The 23,481-nt window shown below is 54.3% G+C and overlaps 1 protein-coding gene across 22 annotated transcripts; it reads right to left on the reverse strand.

The window, feature by feature from the left end:
* Window positions 1-1,992: 1,992 nt before the first annotated feature.
* TPM3 (tropomyosin 3) lies at window positions 1,993-23,042 on the reverse strand. Of its 22 annotated transcripts, XM_052796065.1 has the most exons (13): window positions 22,811-23,042; window positions 21,538-21,670; window positions 21,080-21,205; window positions 14,952-15,085; window positions 13,985-14,102; window positions 13,663-13,733; window positions 12,785-12,860; window positions 11,660-11,722; window positions 11,428-11,497; window positions 9,528-9,606; window positions 7,537-7,600; window positions 3,796-4,799; window positions 1,993-3,199 (listed from the first exon to the last, which is right to left on the reverse strand). In XM_052796065.1, exons 1-12 carry the CDS (start codon window positions 23,002-23,004, stop codon window positions 4,749-4,751), a joined length of 1,179 nt encoding a protein of 392 aa, XP_052652025.1. In that variant the 5' UTR covers window positions 23,005-23,042; the 3' UTR covers window positions 1,993-3,199; window positions 3,796-4,748. The 22 variants fall into 22 exon arrangements, with proteins under 22 accessions (XP_052652025.1, XP_052652026.1, XP_052652032.1 ...); XM_052796066.1 differs by lacking the exons at window positions 7,537-7,600; window positions 12,785-12,860 and adding an exon at window positions 12,215-12,290 and having other exon boundaries at window positions 22,811-23,038; XM_052796072.1 differs by lacking the exons at window positions 12,785-12,860; window positions 22,811-23,042 and adding an exon at window positions 12,215-12,290 and having other exon boundaries at window positions 21,538-21,651.
* Window positions 23,043-23,481: the final 439 nt, after the last annotated feature.

The following is a 23,481-nucleotide window of genomic DNA, read 5'->3' on the forward strand; positions in this document are numbered from 1 at the left end:
GATAATCATCTACAGAAAGGAGAATTCACACAGAGACTAAAACTCATGGATTCTTGCTAACTGACATAGTAAAACCAAACCTCCTTTCCCTTTAAATATGAAGAAAACAAGAAGCATTTCTTTCTCAGGAGGATGAGTTACAATTTTGGAATTATAGCAGGAGAGCTTATATCACAAGTAATACCTTCAATGTCCAGAGCTCTCACAGCCAACTCCAGGGGATAATTGTCCACATAGAGGTCTCAAGTTCAGGAGATAATTTCAATACTGTCTATCATATCAACAATGACATCACAACAGAGTAAATGGCCTGTCACTAGAGAGAAAAAATAATCCTTAATTCAGCATCTACAAGCTCATACTGGCTTCAAAAGTTGTGAAAAGCTAATACAAGTGAAAATAATAAAGAACAAATAGGTGGCTTTCTGTCCCAGAGAGCCTGAATAATATGCTGTCACAAACCATAGCTTTTTCAACAGAATAATAAAATTGTTCTTCTTTCTAAAAATTTACATCTATGTGTACAATCCTCCGTTCTATGAATTTTTACTTTTCTACCTACCACGTTCCTCAGCCATCACAACACTGCTTAACTTTCTGGCTTGTGAAGACTGAGCAGACACCAAAGCTTTTCGGGAACAAATTGCACTATCCTCCTAAATGGGCTCAACAGTGACTGTATCGTAACGTGAGTAAGGCCTGAAAAAAAGACAGGAAAATGTTTTTCCCCCCCTCTGCTCACAGATGTATCCTTAAATGGGCTTAAAAACAAAAAGTGGCAGAGTGCTTAAATAAATGCAGGTTTATATTGTCATTAAAACACACCCTTTTTTCGTATTTATTCCTTTAATAACCTGCTTCAATGCATTTTCTCAGTGCTGTGCAGAGCTTGCTCACAACAGCTCACCTATCAAGTTCCAAAGGTGCATAGGCCAACAGTTGATGGTCCCTCTTCTCCAAGTTTTGATGTTGAGACCAGCCAACAATAAGACCCCAGAAAACAAACCAACCCTGCTCTGACTACACAAACTGGCATCCCACAGCTAAGTGCCAGCAGATGGACAACATGCCCTCAGTCACCCGCTCCCTGTCAGATTGCAGAGACCCCTTGGACTACGGTGCTTCTAAATGAGAGCCTTCTGTCTTGCAAGCACACAGCACAACCATTCCCACCACCCCAGAGGAAGATCCTGAGCTCAGGGTTTTGTTTTTTTTTTCAGGACAGCCCCTTGTGCTCTCCAAACCTTTCTCTAGCCCAGGAAAACAAACCACTAACCCCTCCTCCATACATCCTCCCTTAGTCCCTTCTTTTTCTAGCCCTGTTACCAGAGGGTTCGCACCTCCTCAACACTCCCCATAGCCTTTTTTTGTCCCCTCAACACCACTCCCTTTTTCACCAGGAGCAACGGCCCCTGCTTCCCCATACCACTACCCACTCACCAGCAGTAAAAGACCCCCTCAGGGAAGCCAGAGCTCCCGGCTGAAGGGCAGCAACACTTTGGGCACGTTTAGCTTAAAGGCGAAGGCAGGCACCACCAAGAACAGGAGGAAGGAGAGCAAACAGCCAAGTCCGCCTCGTCCTGTCAGACCGGAACCACAACGACGCTGACGGCCGAGCGCCCTTCCCGCCTTGCGGCACGCCGCCGCCCTGCGCATGCGCGAGACCTCCTCGCTCCCGCCCAGGCGCAGCGCGTGCCTCGCCGCCTGCGCTGCCGCCTTCCAGGTCGCAGCGGGGGCTACTGCGCATGCGCCCCGGGGAAACAGCGGGTCCTGCTGAAAGGCTGAAGTAAAAGGGGAGGACTCACCCCCACCGCCCCGCTTTTGCGCTCTGGGTCCGGGAGGAAGCAGGCGAGCCCGGCCTTACACCCACCCCCCCCCCGTCTCCTCCCTGAAGGACGGGTACAGGCCCTGGTCTTCAGACCCACCCTCATCCCCCACAGGCCCAAATGGGGTGGCTCACACACAGTAAAGCTCTGCAGCCAGACAGCAGCGTGGAGGGACTGGTTTTTATTTCAAAAGACAGTAAGACAATTTTTCAATTTAGTATCAAAACACTTTGATAGGGTTCCTTTTCTCCAGATTGGCCCCTAGAACTGCTACAACCAAGCAGCATGCTCAAACCACAAGCTACACACCGCGAGCTTGACCCATCTCCACACTCACGCCTCACAACAACTACACATCAGCAATGCACAGCAAGATGGCTTGTACCTTATTAAGACACTAAGAGCACTCCTGGCCAGGAGGGAAGGCCTCGGTTCCCTCCTTCAGGGTAGGCAAAAAAAACTTCTCCAAGAAAGCAAGGCTGTTGTACTTAAGCTGTTAAGTGTAACCCGACAATGAGCGATAAAGCTTGGTGCATCAGCACTTAGTGAAGGCAAATTCAACCCCTGTGTAGCGATGGGCTAGAGGGGCCATGGCTTCTCTAAGCCTACCAGGAAAGGGAGTGGCCAACAGTGGCGGGGGGGGGGGGGGGCGCGGGGTGAGGGCAGGGAAGGGAAACAACCCCTGCGAAGGATCAATTGTTCAGATAACAGGCTTGGCTTTAAAAAAAAAAAAAAAGTCTCCTTTCACCCAAGTTGCTTCTCCACAACACAGAGTTATCTTAAAGCTGAGAAACTGAACTGCTCTTTTGGCAAACAACTCCTGGAAAGGAAGACTTCCCAACAGGCTTTCATCCCTAGCCCAGCTACTTTGATTCAGTGGCCACAGCCAGAACTGTCACACCCTCCTTCCTCCCCTGCCAAAGCAGGGTGGTCCAGAGCTGATTAACAGAAGGTTAATACCCAATTTTAAAGCCAAGAGCTTTGAAGTATAGCTCACCAGCCTCTCACAAGTTATTTGGAATGTTTACAATGGTTGCTACAAAAAAAGGTAGTTACAAAATGTATACATCTCAAACATGCTCCCCAAACATTATTGCATTGTTTATTTCCCTTAATAATGCTGTTTGAAGCTCTGCCCAACCTGATGGCCTTTAACCCTGAGGCGAAGGACAAGATTTGTGTTTGGTCAAGTTGGCAACAGAAAGTAAACTCTGGTCCCCAAGGGTTAGAGGTCAGCAGCAGCTGGGCTGGCCCTCCCAGGCATGTGGCGGAGGCAGTAGCAGGGATCCATTACATCTCGTTCAGGTCTAGTAGGGTCTGGTCCAGCATTCTTTGCGTGCAGAGATGCTCCTCTTTGGTGGATTTCAGTTTATCTGGCAGGAAGCAAGAGTCAAGAGTTACAAGTCAGCTTCAGACAACCGAGAACCCTTCGCCAAAGAAAGCTTGCACTAGCCCCTTCCCAGCACGCTGCCACAGCAAGTCCTCAGAGTGGGGGTGCCTGGCTGGGTGCAGCTAGAAGCTCTGAAGTTACCTGGCTCATTTGTAGCCCTTGCCTCTCACATTGCCGGTGCTCCCAGTCGGCACAGTCACGACGTACTTTTACCCAGTGCTCTAGGCCGTGTTTTGCATGCAGGTGCCTCTGACTGTAGCTAGCCCCAGGCCTTCAACACTTCCAGACAGCAGACCCCTGTGCCCAGCAAGGCACCCAAGAGCAACGTGGAGGTAAAACACACTTAGAAATCACCCCCTGGAATTACAGCTGGTTGTGGCCCCCATCCCCCAAGCACAGGACAGAGATGCCAAGCTGGTCACCAAGACCGTAACTACCTAGCAGCAGGGAGCAGACAACCATGCCTCAAGAACAGCAGGGAAAAGGCTGTTTTCAGTGAAGGGCAGGCAGGGAGCAAGTAGGAGCAAGAGTGCTACAACTCTGCCCGAGACTACAGGCAGCTGCACTGTCAATTCTCACATGTTCCTTAAGCCAGGAGGAGAGCTCAGATCAGCAACTAGTGCTCTAGGTAGGCTTTACTCCAAAGGTGAGCCCATCCTTATCACTGAAGAGATCCACACGCTGGGACACTGGACAGACAGGCTGTAGAAAGATGTCCTTTAGGCACAGGCAGTTTCTCAAAGCCACTCCCCAACCTCCCCAGGGTCAGAAACTGTGCACAGAGCAAGAAGCAGCCTTCCTAGAGCACTAGCAACTGCAGCATTTAGAGATTTGTGCCTGCAGGCACTCAAGACACAGCTTCATGCTGTGGATTTTGGGACTTGCTTTCAAGATGCCCATGAGCTTTCCCAACCTTTTCTGGGGCTCTGCAGCTGCATTGGGGTCAGGCCCCAGGAATGACTGCTTCCCCCAAACCTTCTAGGTTAGGACTCAACTATATAGGAAAGTACTACAGGTACGCAGTGTCTTACAGACCACAAGGTCAGTCATTTATTGTTAGAAGCCATCATTCCATGCAGCAGGAAATCCTACAGTCATTCAGCTAACAGTAAATTAAGTCATAGCACTTGACAGGCATCTTTTAGCAGACATAAGCCTAACTTCACCCCACCCCTCTCTTGGTGGGTGCAGCCATTCTGGTTCCATGGAGGAGCCAGGCAGGACCCCCTGGACAAGTGAACAAGACTGCTCAAAAACCAGCCAAGTCTGAGGGTTACTTCACAAAGAACAGAGGTTACCTTTATAAAAAAAAAAAAAAACCAAAAAAAACCACAACAACGAATTCTTAAATAAATTAAAGGATAAATTCGAGTGCCCCATTAAATAGCAGCAATTGCATAAAATTTGCAAGTCTGCCAGTCTTAAGAAAGATCAGATTTCACTGTGGTCCACAGCATTGGTGGTCGCAATAAGCTTGTTTAATGGTATTAGTGGGCCCCCTTCTCAGTCACACAGATCATGCAGCGTTAACTTCAGCTCATTAGAGAGCAGGCGGTTTTTCTCAAGCTGGCTGTACAGGCGCTCTGCAGCAGCAACAGGATTAGGGGAAACAAGAGGAAGAGAGAAAAAGAGAGAAAGGGAAGGTTAGTAGAGTACCAAGATGAGCACATCAAATAAGCTGTCTCCATAACACGTGCCTCTGAGGATCAAGTCTAGGCTATTACACAGATGAAGCCAGGGAGAACAAAGGTTTGTCTTACTCTAACTTGCATTTCAGCTCAGGATGATCACAGAGAAAACCAAGTGCGGGCAGAAATGGAAGTGTTGCCAAGGGCTTGTGAAGGCAAAGAAAGGAAGAGAAGAACACCAGAAGATGAGCCTGCAGGCTGGACTGGGCTGTACCCAGGTAAGGAGCAAGACTTGGGATATACTTTAAGCCTGTGGAGCACTGTGCAGAAAGAAGTAGTCCTACCACAGCTGAACCAGAAGCACTTTCCAGAGTGAGCCACACCACACAGCAGAGGGACACCAGAAGAACTGAGAATGACAGCATCTCATACCTGACCTGGAGGACAGCCCTCCAAGGACATGCCTTTGTGCCACACTAACAACCCACCACATCTAGACAAGGACTGAAGGCAGTATCTGCTTCAGGTACGGACAGAGGAAGTTCTGGAGACAGGCTCCTATTTTACATCTGCCCCAGAACAACTAAATGAGCAGGGCACAAACTGCCACTGCATCTGACAGCCTTCACCTCCCACTCAGTCCCTTGTCCTTACAGCCTCACAGGGCCGTAGCGGCCATGCTTGTCCCCAAGGCTGGTACCAAGCACATGCGTTCATCAGCAGCTCCAGGGAAAGGGAGAACCAGCCTGATCCTCTCCCAGGACAGGTCACCTCTTGGGGCTGCAGCCTGTCAGCCACAACCAGCCACTGCAGAGAACTGGTTCAGCATCTGTCTCTGCCCATCTCTACACAGGCAGGGTCCTCCCAGCCAGACAACTCCAATTCCTGCATTTGGGGGAATTCCAGGCAGTGAAAAATCCTTACACAACAGCTTCCAGCCTGGCAGAACTAATCATCGCAAACTGTAGCGATACATACAGCATGCTGCCTCTGCATGATGAGCGAGCATAAAGCACAGCAATTCTTGCTGGCCTTAGCCTTCTCAAATACTTGTACTGCAACACCCCTAGTAATCTAGGGCACCCTCTGAAGGGGATCTACACCATTCCTCATTGCTTTCAACCTAGGAATATTTTGCTCTTGAACAAGACCTGGCCAGGTAAGATCCAGGACACACCAAGTCAAGCTGTTCACATGGAGCAGCCAAAGCACGTCCCCCTCTCCAGAGAGTCTCAGCCCAGTCCCTCCAGTGTGACAGCCACACGCAAGGAGGAAAGCTCACCTTCACCCAACTACCCTCAGCTCCTCTCAGCCCTCAGCACCTGCTCTAGCTGCACCTCACTCTGCAGGACAGAGGGTAGTAACATTGATTGATTGTCCCTTTACAGCCTTCAAGGGACCAAGCAACAGCCAGAGAAGCCAACAATTTCTGTCCCACCACAATCTAACTAGAAGTTGAGTGAAGTTGTGGTATGGGGGACAGGTACACCCCATCCTGGCCTACATCAGAGCCTACCTTGCAACATCAGCTACTACTGCTGCTACAGACTCGCTCTCTGGCCTCCATCCTGGCTCTGAGCAAGTAGTCTGGGTACCCTGATGCCAGTCTCCAGCCCCAGGTGATCAGGGCTGGTCCTGGGTCTCCAGAGTAGCAAAGGATGGGAGTGAACTGCTGTCAGAAGTACTAATGGCTGTAGGCTGGTGCAACAGCTCACTGCCTTCAAGCAAGCATTACTGCTTATGGATGGGGACCTGATGATCTACCCACATGAGGGGACAGACTGACTGAAGTAATTGGCATGCCCCTTCCTAGACTTCAGGAACAGCTCCTCAACATGGAACGCTTGCCCAGGTCTGCTGGGGCTAGCTCCAGTGTTTGGCCTGCTCCCTTCTCCACCCAGCCTGCAGGGCAGCCTTACCAGCCATCCTTGCAACCGGAACTCCAGGACCTGTGCCTTCTGGTCAGCTAATCTGCATTTGCAGCAATCCTGAGTCAACAGCCCAGCTAACAGTAACCGGCCTGTACAAGCCTAGCAATCCAGCCAGACCAGAAGCCTCTCAAAACCTCCCAGGGCAGAAGTTGCATCACCCACCCACCCACCCTGCAGCATGGAGTTCCATTAGAACGAGCAGAGAAAGGGCCTGCGACAGCCCAGCCTTCGATAACATCACTTGCAACACCACTGTGCAACAGCAGAGCAACCAGCTCCACACAGTGTGAGCCAGTAATAAACCCACAGCCAACAGGACCTCCCCATGAGGAGGGAGGCCATTTCATAAGGGCAAGGTACCACCTCCCACATGGTAAGAGCTGGCAACTGAGCACTGGGCTGGAAGCCTCCACACACCTGAACACTTGTGACAGAAACCTTGCCCCTCCCACAGGATCTAGACCCCCTACTCCAGCTGCAGGTTTGGTTACTGAGGAGTTATGGGTTCTTGCTTTGTGCTTACAGGGCACAGTTATTGCCCCATATCCCAGAAGAGTCAGACCACCATCTGCCAGATCTTTCCAAGCTATTACCCTTTAAAATTCCTTGTGGGAATGCTCCCTCCTTCACCACCCAGACCCAGCAGAGAGTGGACAGCCCTGACACAGAAGACAAAAGTGAGAACAGGCTAGGGCAGTTCAGCATGTCTGGACTATCTTTACTGCTAGTGCCATTTGCACGGAGAATGGATTGACACAAACCTGAGGAAACCACGGGAGGTGTCCCATTTCATCAAAACTCTGTTCATGAAGGGCTCTTCGGGCACTGTGGCAGATGAACCAATCCAGAAAGGAAAAAGTATTTGACAAGCCACCATGAGGCAGCACATACAGTTACAAGAGGCTGATCAGTGTTCATGATACCAGAGCAACTAGCAACAAACTCAGACCAGCAGTGGCACGTCAAGTGTTTGCAGTCTGCCGCCAGCTGCAGTGCTCAGTGTAAAGCTCCATGCCACACTCCCAGGAAGATCCCATCACCCTCAACCCCTGCATGGGGAGAGGAGGACTCTGCAACACAGAGATTCCCTGGCTCAGATGCCCACAGCCCTGTTGCAGTGCATTCTCATTCCTGAAGCAAGGGGCCATACATCCCCCCCCAACAGGCACAGGCAGCACCTCACACCCAACCAGTCCTGTCCAACTGGAAACCAGCCAGAGCTCACTTGATATTTATTAGCTTTTACACCCTGCCAGTGACCTAGTGACTATCAGGTGTGGTGACTTCCCACTGCAAGCCAGCATTTGGCAACCAATGCCAGTGAACACTACAGAGCAGGCAGGTGTGAGGAGTGTCTTTAGCCAGGCTGAATGAAGCAGGCACAGCTCAAGGACTTCCTGCTACAAACCCCAGCCTCCCATTTGACCCTACAGAACATGCTGCCCACCAAGGCACTGTTTGCAGAGCTGCAATTCACATCTGTGAGCCAATAAGACACCCAAAGGGAAAAATCCAGCACATTAATGAAGTCTGTATTCCAGCGTGGGTGATGACATTTACACTGGTTTCAAGGCAACATTAGAACAGTTACTCTAAAGCAGCAAGTGGTCACTAGAAACCCATTTCTCAAAAGCACCAGCCGTTCCATTCAATTTATACAAGAATTGTTTTCCTTAAAAAAGGTGACATCATGCTTAAGCAAGAGGCAAGAGAAATACAAAAGGAGCTTTATGGCTCTACACAAGATATGCAGATGAGAACAACATACTCCCAGCTACACCCAGACATTGAAAGGGCAGCCCCTCAGAGCACAGCAGTGTCTGGCACATCGGGTCAAACAGAGGGAGCTTTGTTTAGGAGCAAGTGCAGCATAACTGGGGGGCTGCTGCTGCTGCTGCTGTCAAGCTTCAGCGTCTTTACAGCACTCGTTCCCAGGGATGCCCTGTGCACAGTAACTGGAAAAAGGTACTGGAATTCAGAGCAAGATGATGAGAGCATGAATGCAGGGTGCAGATGCAGAACAAGCCACCAAGCAGAGAGGCAAATCCAAAGTGGAGTTTGGAATCACAAGACTTATCTGCATGAGACAGAAGGAGACACTAATTTTTTAAGAGAAGCTTAAGTGTTTGTGCACAGCAAACTTTGCTTAGGGAGCTTTCAGACACTAGTGTTAAGGCTCTTCCTCTGCAGTGCAAGTACCTGGCCTCTTCTTGGTTAGTGGTAAGGACTGTGTGGAGCAGCTGTTAGCAGAACCCACCACAAATCTGAACAAAAAGCCCAGTAGCAAAGTTGCATAAACATACGAGTTCAGCTACTTCCACAGATCAGTTCATGATCCAGCCCATCTCAAGCCTGTTAGGGCAATTCTTAAGGAATCCACTCAAGTGCTATTCACAGCCTCTTCCAGGAGGAAACCCGAGACCATGGCCCAGTGGCTCCAGCAGAAAACTAAGCCACATTACCTTAGGAAGCCTTTCCCAGTGGGACTGGGAATTGCACTCAGAGTTCAGGTCAGAACCCTTTCAGGCCAGCACAGCACTTAGTGTTACACATGCAGATCACAAGGACCTAGAGTTAGAGTACAGCATGCTGCAGGGAAGCCTCCACAATCCTCAAGGCAGAGATCTGTAGAAGTAACCTAGACAACACAGTGCCATTGAGTCTCCAACTATGAAAATCACAGCAAACCAAGCAAGCTCTGGCGGTCTAGCCTGCTGAAGCAAGAGGCAAACACCAGCCAGCTCATATTTACATGGAAGTCATGTCATTCAAGGCGTGGTCCAGTTCCTCACTAATTGCTTTGTACTTCAGTTTCTGGGCATAGAGCTCATCTAGAAGATGTTCAGGAGGAGAACAAAAGGGAAACAATGAGGGAAGGCAGAGGAGTTCTTCCAACACCCTGGGGCGGGAAAAGCAGTATGGGACTCATGAACAGAAGAAAATGAAGTTAGATGTGGAGCCATCACAACTCCATATTAGTTCCCGACAATGAACAGGAGGGTTCCAACAGCCTGAGGACAGTCTGACCAGCAAGTGCCTTCCAGGATTACAAGCCAGCTCCAAGGGGAACAGAGCCAAGAACCCAAGCTGCATCAGCTTGTGAGAACAAGCTGCCCAGCTAGGTCAGCAAGAACCACTAACAGGAGGAGCAGCAGGGAAGGGCGACTCCATCCACTTAGGGAGAAGCTTGCTACATCTAAGGCAGGCACAGATCAATTGAGGTGCTTTGTTCTCAACTTCAGCCTCAATACAAAAAACAGCTTGGGAGAAGTCAGTCACGTAATAGCCCTGGGCAGAGGGAATTCCCATTCTGTAGTACACAGCTAGGCAGGACAAGCCAAACAGACAGGCCACACCTCTGTTTTCCATCAGATAATGGAGCAGACAGGCAGATCACCCGCCTTCAGGGGAGGAGGCAGTCCTAAAACTTGCCCTGATGCACTCCTTGAGCACTGCACAGAGCTGGCACAGACTTCTGGCTGCCTAGGCTACAGTACAGCTGGTAATGTTGTTAACGACTTGACAGAGCCCAGAGAACTTTGTCAGTTGTCATAAACCAGGTCACTTCAGCAGCAAGGCTGGAGACTAGAGCCAACTCTCTATCAACGTGTTTCAAGGGGAGCATGCAGGGATTTGGAGGATTTTGTGCAGTTCCCAATAAAAGCTTGCCCTGGATCATGAGGTGGCTCAGATTGCTGCTTGGCTGTGGTTCTGGAACAGCTCAGCTGACACCATTGCTATTTCTAGATAAAAAACCTCATGAGTGATTTCAGACAGTAGGACGTGGCTTTGAATCTCCAAGACCTGGCACTAAAAGACCACAAAGGCACATGCTGTGGTCGAGATAGGCCACCTGCAACAGTTTTGGTTTACCAGCACCACTACTCCAGGCACAGCTATCCACAGAAGAATCTGGCCACAGCCCCAGATTTAAGGGAGGCAGCTGGAACTTTCTCCTTCCATGGCTTGGGGAAAGGCAGGATTCTGCGATGGCTGGCCTCAGGAGTGCTCCCGAAGTACTGTGAAACCAGGAACAGGAGGAGGAAAGGAACCCATCCTTGGCACAGGCTGACCACCACACTGCGCAGACGGGGCTTCTGGTGATTTAATCTTGAACCAGGACCAACACTGGGGAGTCTGAGTCTTCATGGGGGTTGTTTCAAGACCCACTGACTGCTGTGGTTGACTTGCAGCAACACTGTCTGCAGCAGACAGCCATGTGCATGAGATTCTGCACACAAGTATGTTATTGTAACCAATTCCTGTTGGGTTCAGGCAGTTTTTTTCCTATGCCATTCCTTAAATTCGGTTAAGCTGGAGCATAGGAATCCAGTTACGTTCCTGAGGACATCACAACGAAGACACACCAGCCATGCTATCTGTCACTATCAGTCAGATACAGCAAGGTGTTTGGATCAAGAGCTTGAGACCTACCGCAGTGCAGCCAGGGAACTGTTTGCACAGAGTAGATACATGGGGCACGACTCTTGAGCCCAGAGGCACCAAGCCTCACCTTGGAGGCCAAGTTAGGTCATACTCCGAGTATTGAGGAGCAGAGCAGTGTCTCCACTCTGCAGCTATCTGGGAGACAGCCTTCCTCAGGTCCCCACTCCTCACCACACATTCTTTGGCTTCCCATCCCCAGAATGTACCTTCCAAATCATCAATGGTCTTCTCCAGCTTGGCTACAGACCGTTCAGCAAATTCAGCACGGGTCTCCGCCTGCCAGACAGAAGCGAGCCAGTTAGTACAACAGCTTTGGGATACAGCAAAGGACTACAGAGGCATCAGCCTGAGGACATGAAGTCTCCCACCTTCCACATCTCTCCCCAGTCAAGCTGAGGTCAGTTCACCCAGCTGGGCCATCCTAACACAGTCACTCACCTCTTTGAGTTTATCAGTCAGGATCTTGATCTCTTCTTCATATTTATCCTCTTTTTGAGAGTACTGAGGAAAAGGAGAGGAGTCAGCAATCATCAGCCCTCAGCAGCCCCAGGTACCTCCCACTCCAGAGAGCCCACAGCTACAGAGGGGGACTTAAACTCCTCACTGCAGTGCACGTGCCCACAGAAACTTCCAACTGGGAGCTGTTCACATCCCTACCCTAGTCCAACAGAACTGGGTCAGGCAGGAAGTCCCACACCATGCACGTAACACAAACTTGGGCCCAGAAAAATTCTCGTCCCAGCAGCATAAACATCTTGGCTGATCAAGTCTGCCCCAAGGCAGGGAAGGGCAGCCAGACTTCCACACTCCCAGCTTCAACAGTCAACATTAGCCCTGCACTGAAATCCATTAGCTCTCTTGGGAGAGCAAGCACAGTTCTCCTTGCTTGCTTAAGGCTGCAGTTGTGTCATTTCCATCCCAGTGGGTGCTCTGCAGTCACACACACTCCTAGCAAAACAGAAATGTTTCTGGCTCTTGGACAAGCAGCCCTACCTTCTCAGCCTGAGCCTCAAGAGACTTGAGATTGTTGGTGACATTCTTCAGCTCTTCTTCCAGCTCGGAACATTTACTGTGGGGTTTCATAAAGAAAGGGGGGAGAAAAAGGAAAAGAAGTGGGAGGGAAAGACAGGAGAGACAAGAAGTGAATCCATGTGCAGGAAAGACCAGGAAGTTCCTTAGGAGACGGTCTGCTATCAGACTGGATGGGACCCTGCTTTGAGGCACTTGTGCAAAAAGCAAGTTCCCTTCTCACCTCCAAGTTCATATTTTAAGTATTCTGCCAGCACATGTGCGGGGCACTGAGCTGAGCAGCTGAGATGTGGACACAGATTTCTGCCGGACCTGGAGTCTTCAAGTAGAAACTGCATGTTTAGTTTGCTGTAAGGAGTGAAGCTGTTCTGGCAGACAGATGGACAGCCACCACCACTCAGGCAAGAATGTTTATGGGCAGAGAGGACAGAACATTCCAGGAGAGAGAAAGATGCAGTTAAGCTGAGGGAAGGAGCATAGCAAGATGACCACAAGAGTTCTGGTTTAATAGTTCGAGAAGGGAAAGGTTAGTACCTTTTCTTCAGCAACAGACAGACACTTCAAGTTCTGGTCCATCACTCTGATCTGCTCCTGCAGCTCCCGGCAACGACTGTTAGTGATGGTCACACGATGGCACAAGCCAGGTGGGGGCAAGGGTCAAAAGGAGCACCAATAGCACAATACCACAGAGCAAAAAAGGGGGTAGGAGAAAAACACAAAAAAGTCATGGTCATGACATGCAAGTCTGGGCAGGAAGCACGGTGCTACTGCTGCGTACACACTAACTTTGTTAGACAAGGCCCAGAGTACAGAAAGGCCCTGACCAGCTCCTCAAGAATCAGCTAAAGCATCCAGACATGTGAAAGTAGCCCAAGCACCACAGTTTGTGTCTGCTCCAAGCAGAGGAAGTCCAGCTTGCTGCTCAGCAGTGCAGAAGTCTGTAGTGGTTACTGCAAATATTTTAATAAGAGGCCAAAGACCAACCTCAGCCACAGTTCTGCCCTTGGACATCCCGCATGCCACTTCAGGTCCCAGCCTGCGAGGCCTCTGCCACTTTAGGACAAGCACTGTGCACTCACGTGCCCCGTAGCAACATGTAAGGATCTTGGGACCATAAGTGCAAAGCAGTGCTGGTGAATACCAAGCGGAGAAGGAATCTCTGGCCTCACTAACCACGGAGTCCCTCCATGCAAAGGGGCAGAATATCTCCACTACAAGGCAAATCATGTCTTCACAAACTCCACATCCTCAGTGGACGTAATCCTGTTCTGAGCAGGAGAGCACTTCCAACTCTTTCATCTGAGGATCTAAACCCACCCTGTGCTTCAGGCCTTGTGTAACAAGGTTAGAAATGCTGTGTTAGTTCTCATGCAAAGGTAGATGTGCCAGTTACATGTGAGCAGATTACTCACGACTCTGCAAGCTCAGCTCTCTCTTCAGTACGTTCCAGATCTCCTTCTATGATCACCAGTTTCCGAGCCACCTGGAAGGGAGAATCAGAGTTAAGAGGAAGGAAGATCATTCTGTTCTTGTAGGCTGTGCAAGGCAGTAAAGGGAATGCCTGCAGGCATCACTGGAGCTGCCAGAGTCTTTTGGCTAAGGGGAACACTGAGGTAGCTCTGCTGAGAGCCAGGCTCTCTCCCAGTTTTGCTGAGGAAAGCCCTGTCAGCAGCAGGAAGAGGAGCCATCTCTCCTGGCCAGGGTCAACTGTACTAGAGCATCCAAGGGTCTCACCTCCTCATACTTCCTGTCTGCCTCCTCTGCAATGTGCTTGGCTTCCTTGAGCTGGATCTCCTGCAGTTCCATCTTCTCCTCATCCTTCAGAGCTCTGTTTTCAATGACTTTCATGCCTCTGCCAAAAAGAAAGCACAGGGAGGGGAGATGTATAAAACAATCCTGTACAAGCCAGCAGTGTAATGACTTTCAGAGCATTAACAGTGCCCCCGCAGGACCACATTGCTTCCTTATGAGCCACCACACCTCTGAGTGCAGAGGGTTGCACAGGAAGGCAGGCACCACTGGGCTGATGCAAATACAGCAACCTTGATTGCTCAGAATTAACTGTTCCTTGGTGCATTACTCCAGTAGCTCACTGGGCTCCTGGACCAAGGGAAATGTGGTACTGCCAAGAAGAACAAGCCAGGCTGTCTTAGGGAATCCACACAGCCGAGCCAAGCACTTTCCAGGCTGGAATGCAGGAAGAGCCAAGTCTGTCTTTATGGCAGGACATCAGCTGGGTCAGGCTGCTCACTTCAGCATGTGCATCGATGAAGCACATCAGCCAACTGGAAGTGGACCGCTCCCCTCTTGAATCACACTGCCAGGTCAGGGGACATCTGCCAGAAGGGATTATACTGGCAGAGCCAGCAGGAAGACAGGCTTCCCCACCAGCAGTCACCTTTACAAGTCAACAGTGTCCCAGAACTCACTTATTTCTCCTTCCTTGGAGGCAGGGATGCATGGTAGCACACATTCCACACAACACTTACTCCCTCCTTAGCCTCAGGTTCAAGATACTCACTCAAGGCCAACAGCATTGTTTTAGTTGCTCTGCATAAGCGGGCACCGACTCCCACACCCAGCCTTGATGTGGTATCTACTTCCCACCCTCTAGGAAGCCCAAGAGGTTGATGGCACCGGGTCCTCAGTCAGGAACACGTCAGAGATGTTTGATGGAGTGAGAGCAGCAGCCCTTGCTCACCTTTCACTTTCATCTGCAGCCTTCTCTGCCTCTTCCAGCTTCTGCAGAGCTGTGGCAAGGCGCTCCTGGGCTCGGTCTAACTCTTCTTCTACCAGCTGGATACGGCGATTCAAAGATGCCACTTCTGCCTCAGCCTAGAGGGAGCAGATGAGGGTGACTCAGTCTGTGGCAGGTTTAGCAGTCTGTGCAGGGCAGCTGAAGTCTGCCTTCAGGTCAGCGGCAGCACATGGGAAGCCAAAACAAAGCCAGAGTGCTTTATCCACTTTCTTACAGAGGCTGCACTCCCATATGCTTGCACACACGTTAAGCTTCACGACATTTCACACACACATGCTTTGTCCATGCAGCAGTCATCCTGCAGGTTTCTCGCCTGTCAGCTTGAGCTGACATGACAGTTTAAGCCATAAACACTAAGTACATGACTTACACTAATGGGCCTTCTCTGCAGCTGCTGTAATCCTGCCAGGCCATCAATCACAGTCCTATTTATCCACCACACCAGAGCTCTGACAGCTACCATTTAGCACAAAGTCAGTTTACTCATGTGATCTGGACATGAGTATTGCTTGAAACAAGCCCTCTCATCAGCAACATGAGAAAGATTAACAGCTTCAGGTTCAGAGGTCTGCCAAGCTGTGTCAGGGTGCTGGCAGGCTAGGCTTTCTACAGCACTGCCATGACCTGGCACAGCAGCAGGGCTCAGCCAATTGCTGTAGTGCCCACAACCCCAGCAGATCAAGCCTGGAGAGCCAGCTATGCTCTAGGCTTTCTTCCTCCCAGCAATTCACTAATAACCTAGAGAAAGATCAAAAGCCTCATCCAGTCTTGAGGCAGCCACCTCAGTTCAGTCATACATGCCAGGAGCTGGTGAAATTGCCAAGAGCCTGCAGGCGCCACACATTTGCCAGAAGCATGACCACAAAAGTGACCAAGGCTTTAATGAATCAGCAGAGATCAGAAGCCATCACACCCCCTCCAGCCAGGCCTGTTACAGCAGCACTGCTATCCCACCACTGCTAGACCACAAGGCATCTGCTTATGAGCCCAGTCTGCATCAACCCTGACCAGAGCCTGGGGGGAAGCCTAGACACTTTGGGGACACTAACACCCCACCTGAGCCATCCTGAGGGAACCCAGAATCCTGCTCTCCAGCAGGATTACTGCACTGGTACAAAGATGGACAGGGCTGCAGCCATTTCAGGCCAGCACTGTGATCTTCTACAGAGACCTATGCACAGGCACATGCCAGGCATATATGAAATACCCCAGCTACTTATAACAAAGCAGCCTGCAAGGACATGCTGCTTCTAACCATGCCCAAAGAGGGAGGAGCAGAGCGATGAAAGAAGCCAGTGTTAGAGCAGGGCCCAACACAAATCACCTTCAGTTCCCGGGAGCAGCTGTCTGAGCTCTCCCCCCGGCCCCGGTTGGCAGCAAGGTGCTCGGCGGCATCCCCGCCCCCCCCCCCCCCGCTTCCCCCCAGCATGTTTCAAGACCAGGTTGTGAGAACGCAAGTTGAAGAGGAGCTCCCACACTGGCATGCCCTGCTCTTCACCAGGGAAGCCCACAACACTTTGATGCTCAAACAAGGCAGTGCTGCAGCAGGCTGCCCCAGAGCCAGCCCTGCCAGCATGTTCCTCCAGAGGAGGAAGTGGTCTGCTCGAAGAGGAACAAAATGATACATTAAACAGAACTCAGAAGGAGACTGCTTGACACATGTCTTTTGCCTTTTAAAGAGGCAACAAGCTGTCAAGGTGGAGAGCCTCCTCCTTCTCCCAGGGGACCAAGACACACCAGCACAGCAAGCCTCTGTTTCCTGACCCCCTGAACCACATCATCTAGCCCTGACTTCCTGCAGGCAGCCTTAACCCACCCCAGAAAACCACACTTGCATTTAAGGAACTGCCTCTCTCCCTCTGCAGAAGGGTCCTTACACCTCCCTTTCTGCTTCTCCTCATGGGATACAGCTGAAGCCATCAGGCTTCCCCAGAGCATGGGGGTGACACTTCCAGGCAGCCCCACTGCTGAGCAGCACATTCCCATTACTCCGTGCCTCCTTCAGGAAGACAGCCCTGAGTCAGGGAGCTACTAGGAGCCCTGTAAGCGAAGGACAGAGCTCGCCTCAGCCTTCGCAGCTCACCATCGCTTTCCCAGGCCACAGAGATCTAACGGTAACATTCCTCAGGACCCAAGGGCCAGGCCACAGGTCGAGTACAAGACACCACTACACTGGGAGCACTGGTTCTCTCCCCTATCACAAGGCTCCAGCAAGCTGGGAAAAACACACACGTTCCCATGACAACACTGGTATTGCAAGAGAATTCCTTATGTGGCTGCAAAGAAAGAGCCCAGATGAGGTCTGGGAGTGGCCTCATCCCACTGCACAGCAGAAGCTTCTGCCATCAGCCTCAGTAGCAAAGCCCGATCAGTCCCACAGCAGCAGCACCACACCACTCATCACAGACATCAGACCTGGGCACTGTGGGTGGAAAAGCCTCAGCTTCATGTTTTGAACAGACTCATCAGCAAAGTCACTGCGCAAATTTGCAGAGAGCCATGCTCAGATCTGAGACAGTCACCCTTGAGGACCTGCTCTGTGTCACCCTGTCCGCCGTCCCCACAATATCGCCAGCCTTGCCTGCCTCCCCAGCCTGACAGAGCTGTCAGAGCGGACACTCGCCAGCTCAGATTCTGCCATGGTTGCCCCTTCCTTCCCTCCAAGCAATCACAGCCCAGTCCCTGCCTGCCCCCAACATGCTTTCACAAGGCTGCCGGTCTTGGGGGCTGTCTGCCCCAGGCAGCAGAGATCCCTGCTCGCTGGGATTTGGGCAGGATGCAGAGCCTGGGGAGCTTTCCACTCAGCTCCTGCATCGGCGGCATCACGAGTGAGATCGCTTCCATTTTATCAGTACATGCCAAAGCTACTCACACCTTCGTGCTTGCAACACTGGGCCAGACAAGATGGCCGGGTTCCTCCCTTCCTCTCCAGCAGCTCGGAGCGAGCAGACAGCCAGGGAACCCGACCGGGGACCGGGCGCCCTCCCCAGCAGCCTCCGGTGCTCCCACCAGCCGCTTTCAGCTCTGGGCTGGCTCAGGAGACCGGTAACGATGAAAGAGCGATCCGCCGGCTCCCTCCAGCTCCAGTCACTCCTCAGCACCGGCCGAGGCACCACGGCTGGGGTCCAGGGGACCCCAGCGAGAGCCGCCGCCGCTACCACGGGACACGCGGCGGGGAGGGACCCCCGTCCCCGCAGACCCCAGGGCGAGCGGCGCGGGGTCCGCATCGCTGCGAGCTAAGGCCGCGCAGGAACGCGGAGACCCGGGCCGGGATCGCACTGATGTTCCCGCAGCCCCGGGCCGCGCGGCGCTGTCCGGAGCGGCCCTCGACGCCGCCAGACCCGCGGGAGCGCCGCCCGCCCCGGGTCTACCCCCCACCCCCGGGTGGTCAGCACGGCCAGCTGCGGAGTACCCCCTCCCCATGGGGCCGCCGGCGGCGGGGCCGACCCAGACAGCAGCCCGGCCCGCGGCACCGGCGATACCTGCTCGCGATTGCGGCGCTCGGCCTCCACCTCCCGCTGCAGGCGGTCGGCCCGCTCCTCGGCGTCATCCGCCTGCTGCTGCAGCACCTGGATCTTGCGCTTCACCGCCTCGATGGTGGTGGCCCCCGCCATCCTCTCCTCTCCTCTCCTCTCCTCTCCTCTCCTCTCCTCTCCTCTCCTCTCCTCTCCTCTCCTCTCCTCTCCTCTCGTCCCGTCCCGTCCCGCGGATCCGCGCTGTGCCGGCCCCGCCCTGAAATACCGGAACCCGCCGCCCCGGCCACGCCGCCCGGGAAGTGACGTCACTTCCCCCGCCCGTGTTGCCGTGGAGACGGAGAGCAACCGCCCGGCCTGGGGACACCGGGGCGGACCAGGCGGGAGCGGGGGTACCGGGACCTGCCCCACGGTGGGCTGGGTACGCTGGGACCTGCCCCGCAGGGGCCCGAGGGCCTGGGCCTTGCCCCCACACAGTCCTGGGAGCCTGCCCCACAGGGGCCTTCGCGTTCTGCCCCACGTCGGGGCACGTACCCCTCGCGGTCCGGCGGCAGTGCAGCCCCGGGAGCGCCATGGGGCTGGGGCAGCCCCGGGGCCGCCCTGTCCCTCAGCCCCGCGGGCCTTATACGGGCACTGCCGGGCCGCCGCATTCCTGGGGGCTGAGCTCATGTACCGCCTTTCCCCACACACGTTCCTGCCCTGGCGAGCCCCCGCAGCCCGCCAGGCCCAAGACCCCGCAGCCCTGCGCTGCGGCAGATCATGCTTCCCTCCTTCCTCCCCCGGAACGGGGCTCTGGCGTTTGCTGGCACCGCCGAGCTGCAGTGCTGAGCACTGGTGCCAGGCTCCCTCTCCACAAACCCACTGTTGCGACAGCTTTAGCTGTTGCTAAAACTCTCTGGTCTCAGTTGGAGCAGAAAACGCTGCCAAGAGCGGCGTTCCTCTGTGCGGCGAGGGTCACGGAGACCCCTTAGAGCTCAATAAAAACACAGCCAAGACCTGTCACTGCCCTCGCTCACCACAAAGCCCATTTGGCAGCGCTTCAGGCACATGAATAGAAGGAAAAGGGGCACTGGGCTGCTGCCCCTGTGCCACCTCCTAAAAACCTCGGCAGTCGGGCAGGCACATGCCCCAGGGTTGCGTCTGCCAGGGCAGAGAGGGCTGGCACACACTTGGCCAGCCAAAGGGCTTGGCATGTCCCCCAGAGATGAGCTGGCAACCAAAAGGGCCTGACCCTGCGTGCTCCTGCTGGCTGGAAGGAGCTGGGATACAGCTCTGCACATCCAACGGTCTGGGGTGCGAAATCCCTCCTCCCACCGCTCTGCTTCCCCGAGCCAGTGTGAAACCAGGGGAGCCCCGAGAGCCACGCTAGGAGGTGGTGGCCGGAAAAAGGGAGCTCCAAATGCACAGAAAAGGATTAACAAGCCGCAAAGCGAGTGGGGATGTGATCCTCAGCGATGTGGTGTGACAGCAGGGAGACTGTGAAAATGCCAGCAGGGAGCGAAGGGAGGGAAGAGGCATGCAAGGGAGGGAAAGGGCTCCCCAGAGCTCTGCAACACCATGCTTGGAACGTGCTGAGCTCCAGTGCAGGGCCGGCACTGCCGGTACACTCGGCTGGGGCTGGGACAGGAAGCCACAAGCAAAGTCACGGGGTTGATGAACCGCCCAGTGCTCAGGGAGAGCTCCGGAGTTTCTGATTACACCCTGGACCCCAGCTCAAAGCCAGGACGTGACAGCAAGAGCCAGCCCAGGCGCCATGCCAGGGCTTGGAGCGCTTCCCCATGGCCCGGCATCAGTGGTGTAGCAGAAGGGGAAGGCTCCTGCCTCTGGGCCGGACATCAGAACTGGGCTCGTTGAGGAACTGAGGACTTTCTCCTGGCTCCCACACACTGACACTTGACCCCTGAGATATCGCAGCCCCATGGGGTGACAGCCCCTCTGGCTGCCAGGTCCCGGCAGGTGATGAGTGGGGCCAGACGCCGTGCCACGTGATGGCAGGGAGAGCGGCCAGCCAGTGAAACCCTGCACCGCTCATGCCATTGTTTTCCTGGAAACAGCAGCCAACAATAGCCAGGCTGTGCAGTTGTCACGCTGCCCACGCAGCCTCCGCCTGCCTGGGGAGACAAGAGCTCCCTCCTCCTCTGGAGCTTGGCTCCTCTGCCAGCAACTGTGACTTGGAGCTTCCTGGGGAGATGCGCGGAACCCGAGTCCTGCGCTTGAGGGACTGCTGGCTGCCACCAGCTGCTGTCACTCTGCCCTCAGCTTGGGGTCCCCATGTCCTGCTTCAGGGGTCCTGGCTGCCAAGTGTGCTCCGTCCCTGCTCCCAGGCTACCCAGGACATCCTTGCCCAAGAAGAATCTGGGACCAGCCCCTGCCAGCATCCCTCTGTCCCCTGCATGGCCATGGGTGGCCCCCCAGGGTGTGTCCTTTCTGGGGCCACTCTCTGCTTCCAGACACACGTCCAGCTTTGCCAGGAGTGCACCAAGACTGACAGGGACCTTCCTGCATCCCCAAGGCTGTAGAGAAGGGCTTGCAGTCCCACCGGGAGGGTGACAAGGGGAGGGCAGCCAACCCAGCTCCCACCCTGCATCCCATACATACGTCTGCCGCCTTCTTCTCCGCCAGCTCCAACTTCTCCTGGGCATCTTTCAGGGCCTCAGAGTATTTGTCCAGCTCATCCTCCGTCCCCTTCAGCTTCTTCTGCATGGCGGCGAGCTCATCCTCCAGCTGGAAGGGCAGCGGCAGTCACTGCAGGTGGACACCCCTCTGGAACCCCACACAGCGGGAGAGCCCTGCCTACCCCATCCCAGGCTCAGCTCTGCCCCACAGCATCCCTCCTGCCCCACAGTGTCCATCTCTGTCCCACATGCCACCAGCTGGCAGGGGCTGAGCCCTGGGCAGCTCTCAGGATGCCCCTGAGCTGTGGGACAGTGGCAGGTCTCATACCCTTGTACCCCTTGCCACAGTCTGTGTTGGGTCTGGGCTCAGCGTGGTCCAGCATGGGGAGAAGCCATCCCCTCAAACATTCCCGGACTGGGGGCTTCTGCCACCCCCCCTACCTGCTTGCTCCGCTCCTCTGCCTGCTTCTGCTCAGCCTCTGCCTGCTCCGCCCGGTCCAGGGCATTCTCCTTGTCCAGCTTCAGCATCTGCATCTTCTTCTTGATGGCCTCCATCCTCTGTGGGACACAGACGCTGGCGGCGGGGCAGTGGGCAGCAGGACGGGCAAGGGGCAGGCAGAGCAGCAGTGCTGCTGCCTGCCGCCCCACTGCCTGGTTTATCAACTCTGCCCTGCCGGCCAGTGCGGGGGCTTTGCCTTTCTTGGGCTGAGCTGCCTCCCCACCTTCCCAAAAAGTCTGTGCTAAGGACCCATTGTCTGCCCTGGGAGGGTCCAGGCGGCCGCAGCCTTATTTGGGCTCATGAGGACAGCTGGGGCAGTTATAAAAAGCAGCGGCAGGTCTGCGAGTGGGGGGTCTCACATTGTCCTGGCTGCCCACCCACCCCATGCAATGGGACACCCTGGCCAGCATCACAGGGACACCATGCTCCCACTCGGCACTCCCTCGGGACATGCTCAGGACATTGAGCTGGGTCCATGTGGCACTGGCAGCGAAGCGCCCCCGGGTTGCACCCCACCGGGCTTGGGATGTTTCGGTGGCCCCCAGGCTGACATTTACCCGTGCCCAGGGGCAGCATGGAAAAGGGCAAGCTCAGCCCGGTGCTATTTTAAGAGCAGGGGCTTAGCAGCAGCCCCTGGCCCGAATTATTTGGCACAGCAGGGAGCAGCAGGTGGAGCCGAGCCTTACACCCAGGGAAGAGCCCCCAGGGAGTCCGCTGAGGCCCGAGTCCGGCTCCAGCCACCCTGGTGCTTGGCGGCGAGGCAGAAGATGCTGTTGGCAGCTGGAGGAGCAAATTCCCCAGGCACAGAGAGGGATTCGCAGGGTGAGCGGTGGCACTTCCTACACAGCCAGGGGATTAGCAGCCTCCTCGCGCGAGCTCCAAGGTCCCACTGGTCCTGCGAGCCAGGTCGGGATCTCCCATGGGGGAGACCCACTGCTCCCATCCAGGGACAGATTTTGGGGGCTGAGGGGGTCAGCACCCAGGGACCCAGAAGACAGAGACCAACCCCGGTGGCAGCTCCCCGCTCCCCAGGCAGGGCAGCAGAAGGGATGGTGCCCACAAAGGGCCCCAAACAGCTGCTGCACCTCCATGCCCTGGTCGCCATAAATAACCCCATGCACCGGGGCAGCAGAGCCAGTGGTAGGCACAGGGCCACGTGCCTTTGTCCTGGGATCATCCCAGGCGTGAGCGGGAGGACAGGTGTTGAGCACTGACCATGCCACCATCCCAAATCTCCACCAGCCCCCAGCGATGGCAGCTCCCAGCTCCTTCTCCCCAGCCCCGCAGAGGTGGGCGGGCGGTGTGGGCAGATGGGTTTTACTGCAGCAGCGAGAGGGCAGGCAGGGAGTGCGGGAAGGGGCACGGACCCTCCGTGCTCCCCCCTGCCCGCAGGAGGTAGCAGGCAGCATCTCACCGGGTCAGCGCTGGGTGTCCCTGGCGCTGTAAGAATATGTTTGATATTTAGTTGGTTTTCCAATAAAACAACCTAATATCAAACATATCAGACAGAGGCAGGGGCAGGCGAAGGCAGACAGGATGCGGGGCTCAGCTTCCTGCAAGAGAAGGAGAGGTGGAGAGCTGGAGGTGGGGATTAACTCCTCGCTGTTTGCCTGAGCAGGACTCCCCAGGGCACCACGCCGGCAGCACCCTGGCCTCGCCTCAGCGTCTGGAGGCTGCCTGGGCAGCTGCATCGGCATTGGGATGCTCTGGGATCCGGTGCCCGAGCAGGAGGCATCCTGCAGCGGGGACGAAGCTGCAGCAGGGCAGTGCAGGCACAGTCGCATGGCATGGCATGGCATGGCAGGCCATGGCAGGCCATGGCACACCATGGCACAGCATGGCATAGCACGGCACAGCAGGCAGCGCTGCTCACCTGTCCCTGCACA

The sequence above is a fragment of the Harpia harpyja genome, chromosome 9, assembly GCF_026419915.1.
Source record: "Harpia harpyja isolate bHarHar1 chromosome 9, bHarHar1 primary haplotype, whole genome shotgun sequence".
Taxonomy (NCBI): domain Eukaryota; kingdom Metazoa; phylum Chordata; class Aves; order Accipitriformes; family Accipitridae; genus Harpia; species Harpia harpyja.

Bases quoted from the DNA above. Each gene is read 5' to 3' on its own strand.
- TPM3 (XM_052796065.1), bottom strand. From the start codon at position 23,004: ATGCTGCCTGCTACCTCCTGCGGGCAGGGGGGAGCACGGAGGGTCCGT. The intron at 14,103-14,951 runs GTGAGCAAGGGC...TCTTTTTGGCAG, and splicing joins GCTGCAGATGAAAGTGAAAG to AGGCATGAAAGTCATTGAAA. The intron at 7,601-9,527 runs GTAAATATGAGC...CATCTGCCACAG, and splicing joins TTGAATGACATGACTTCCAT to TGCCCGAAGAGCCCTTCATG.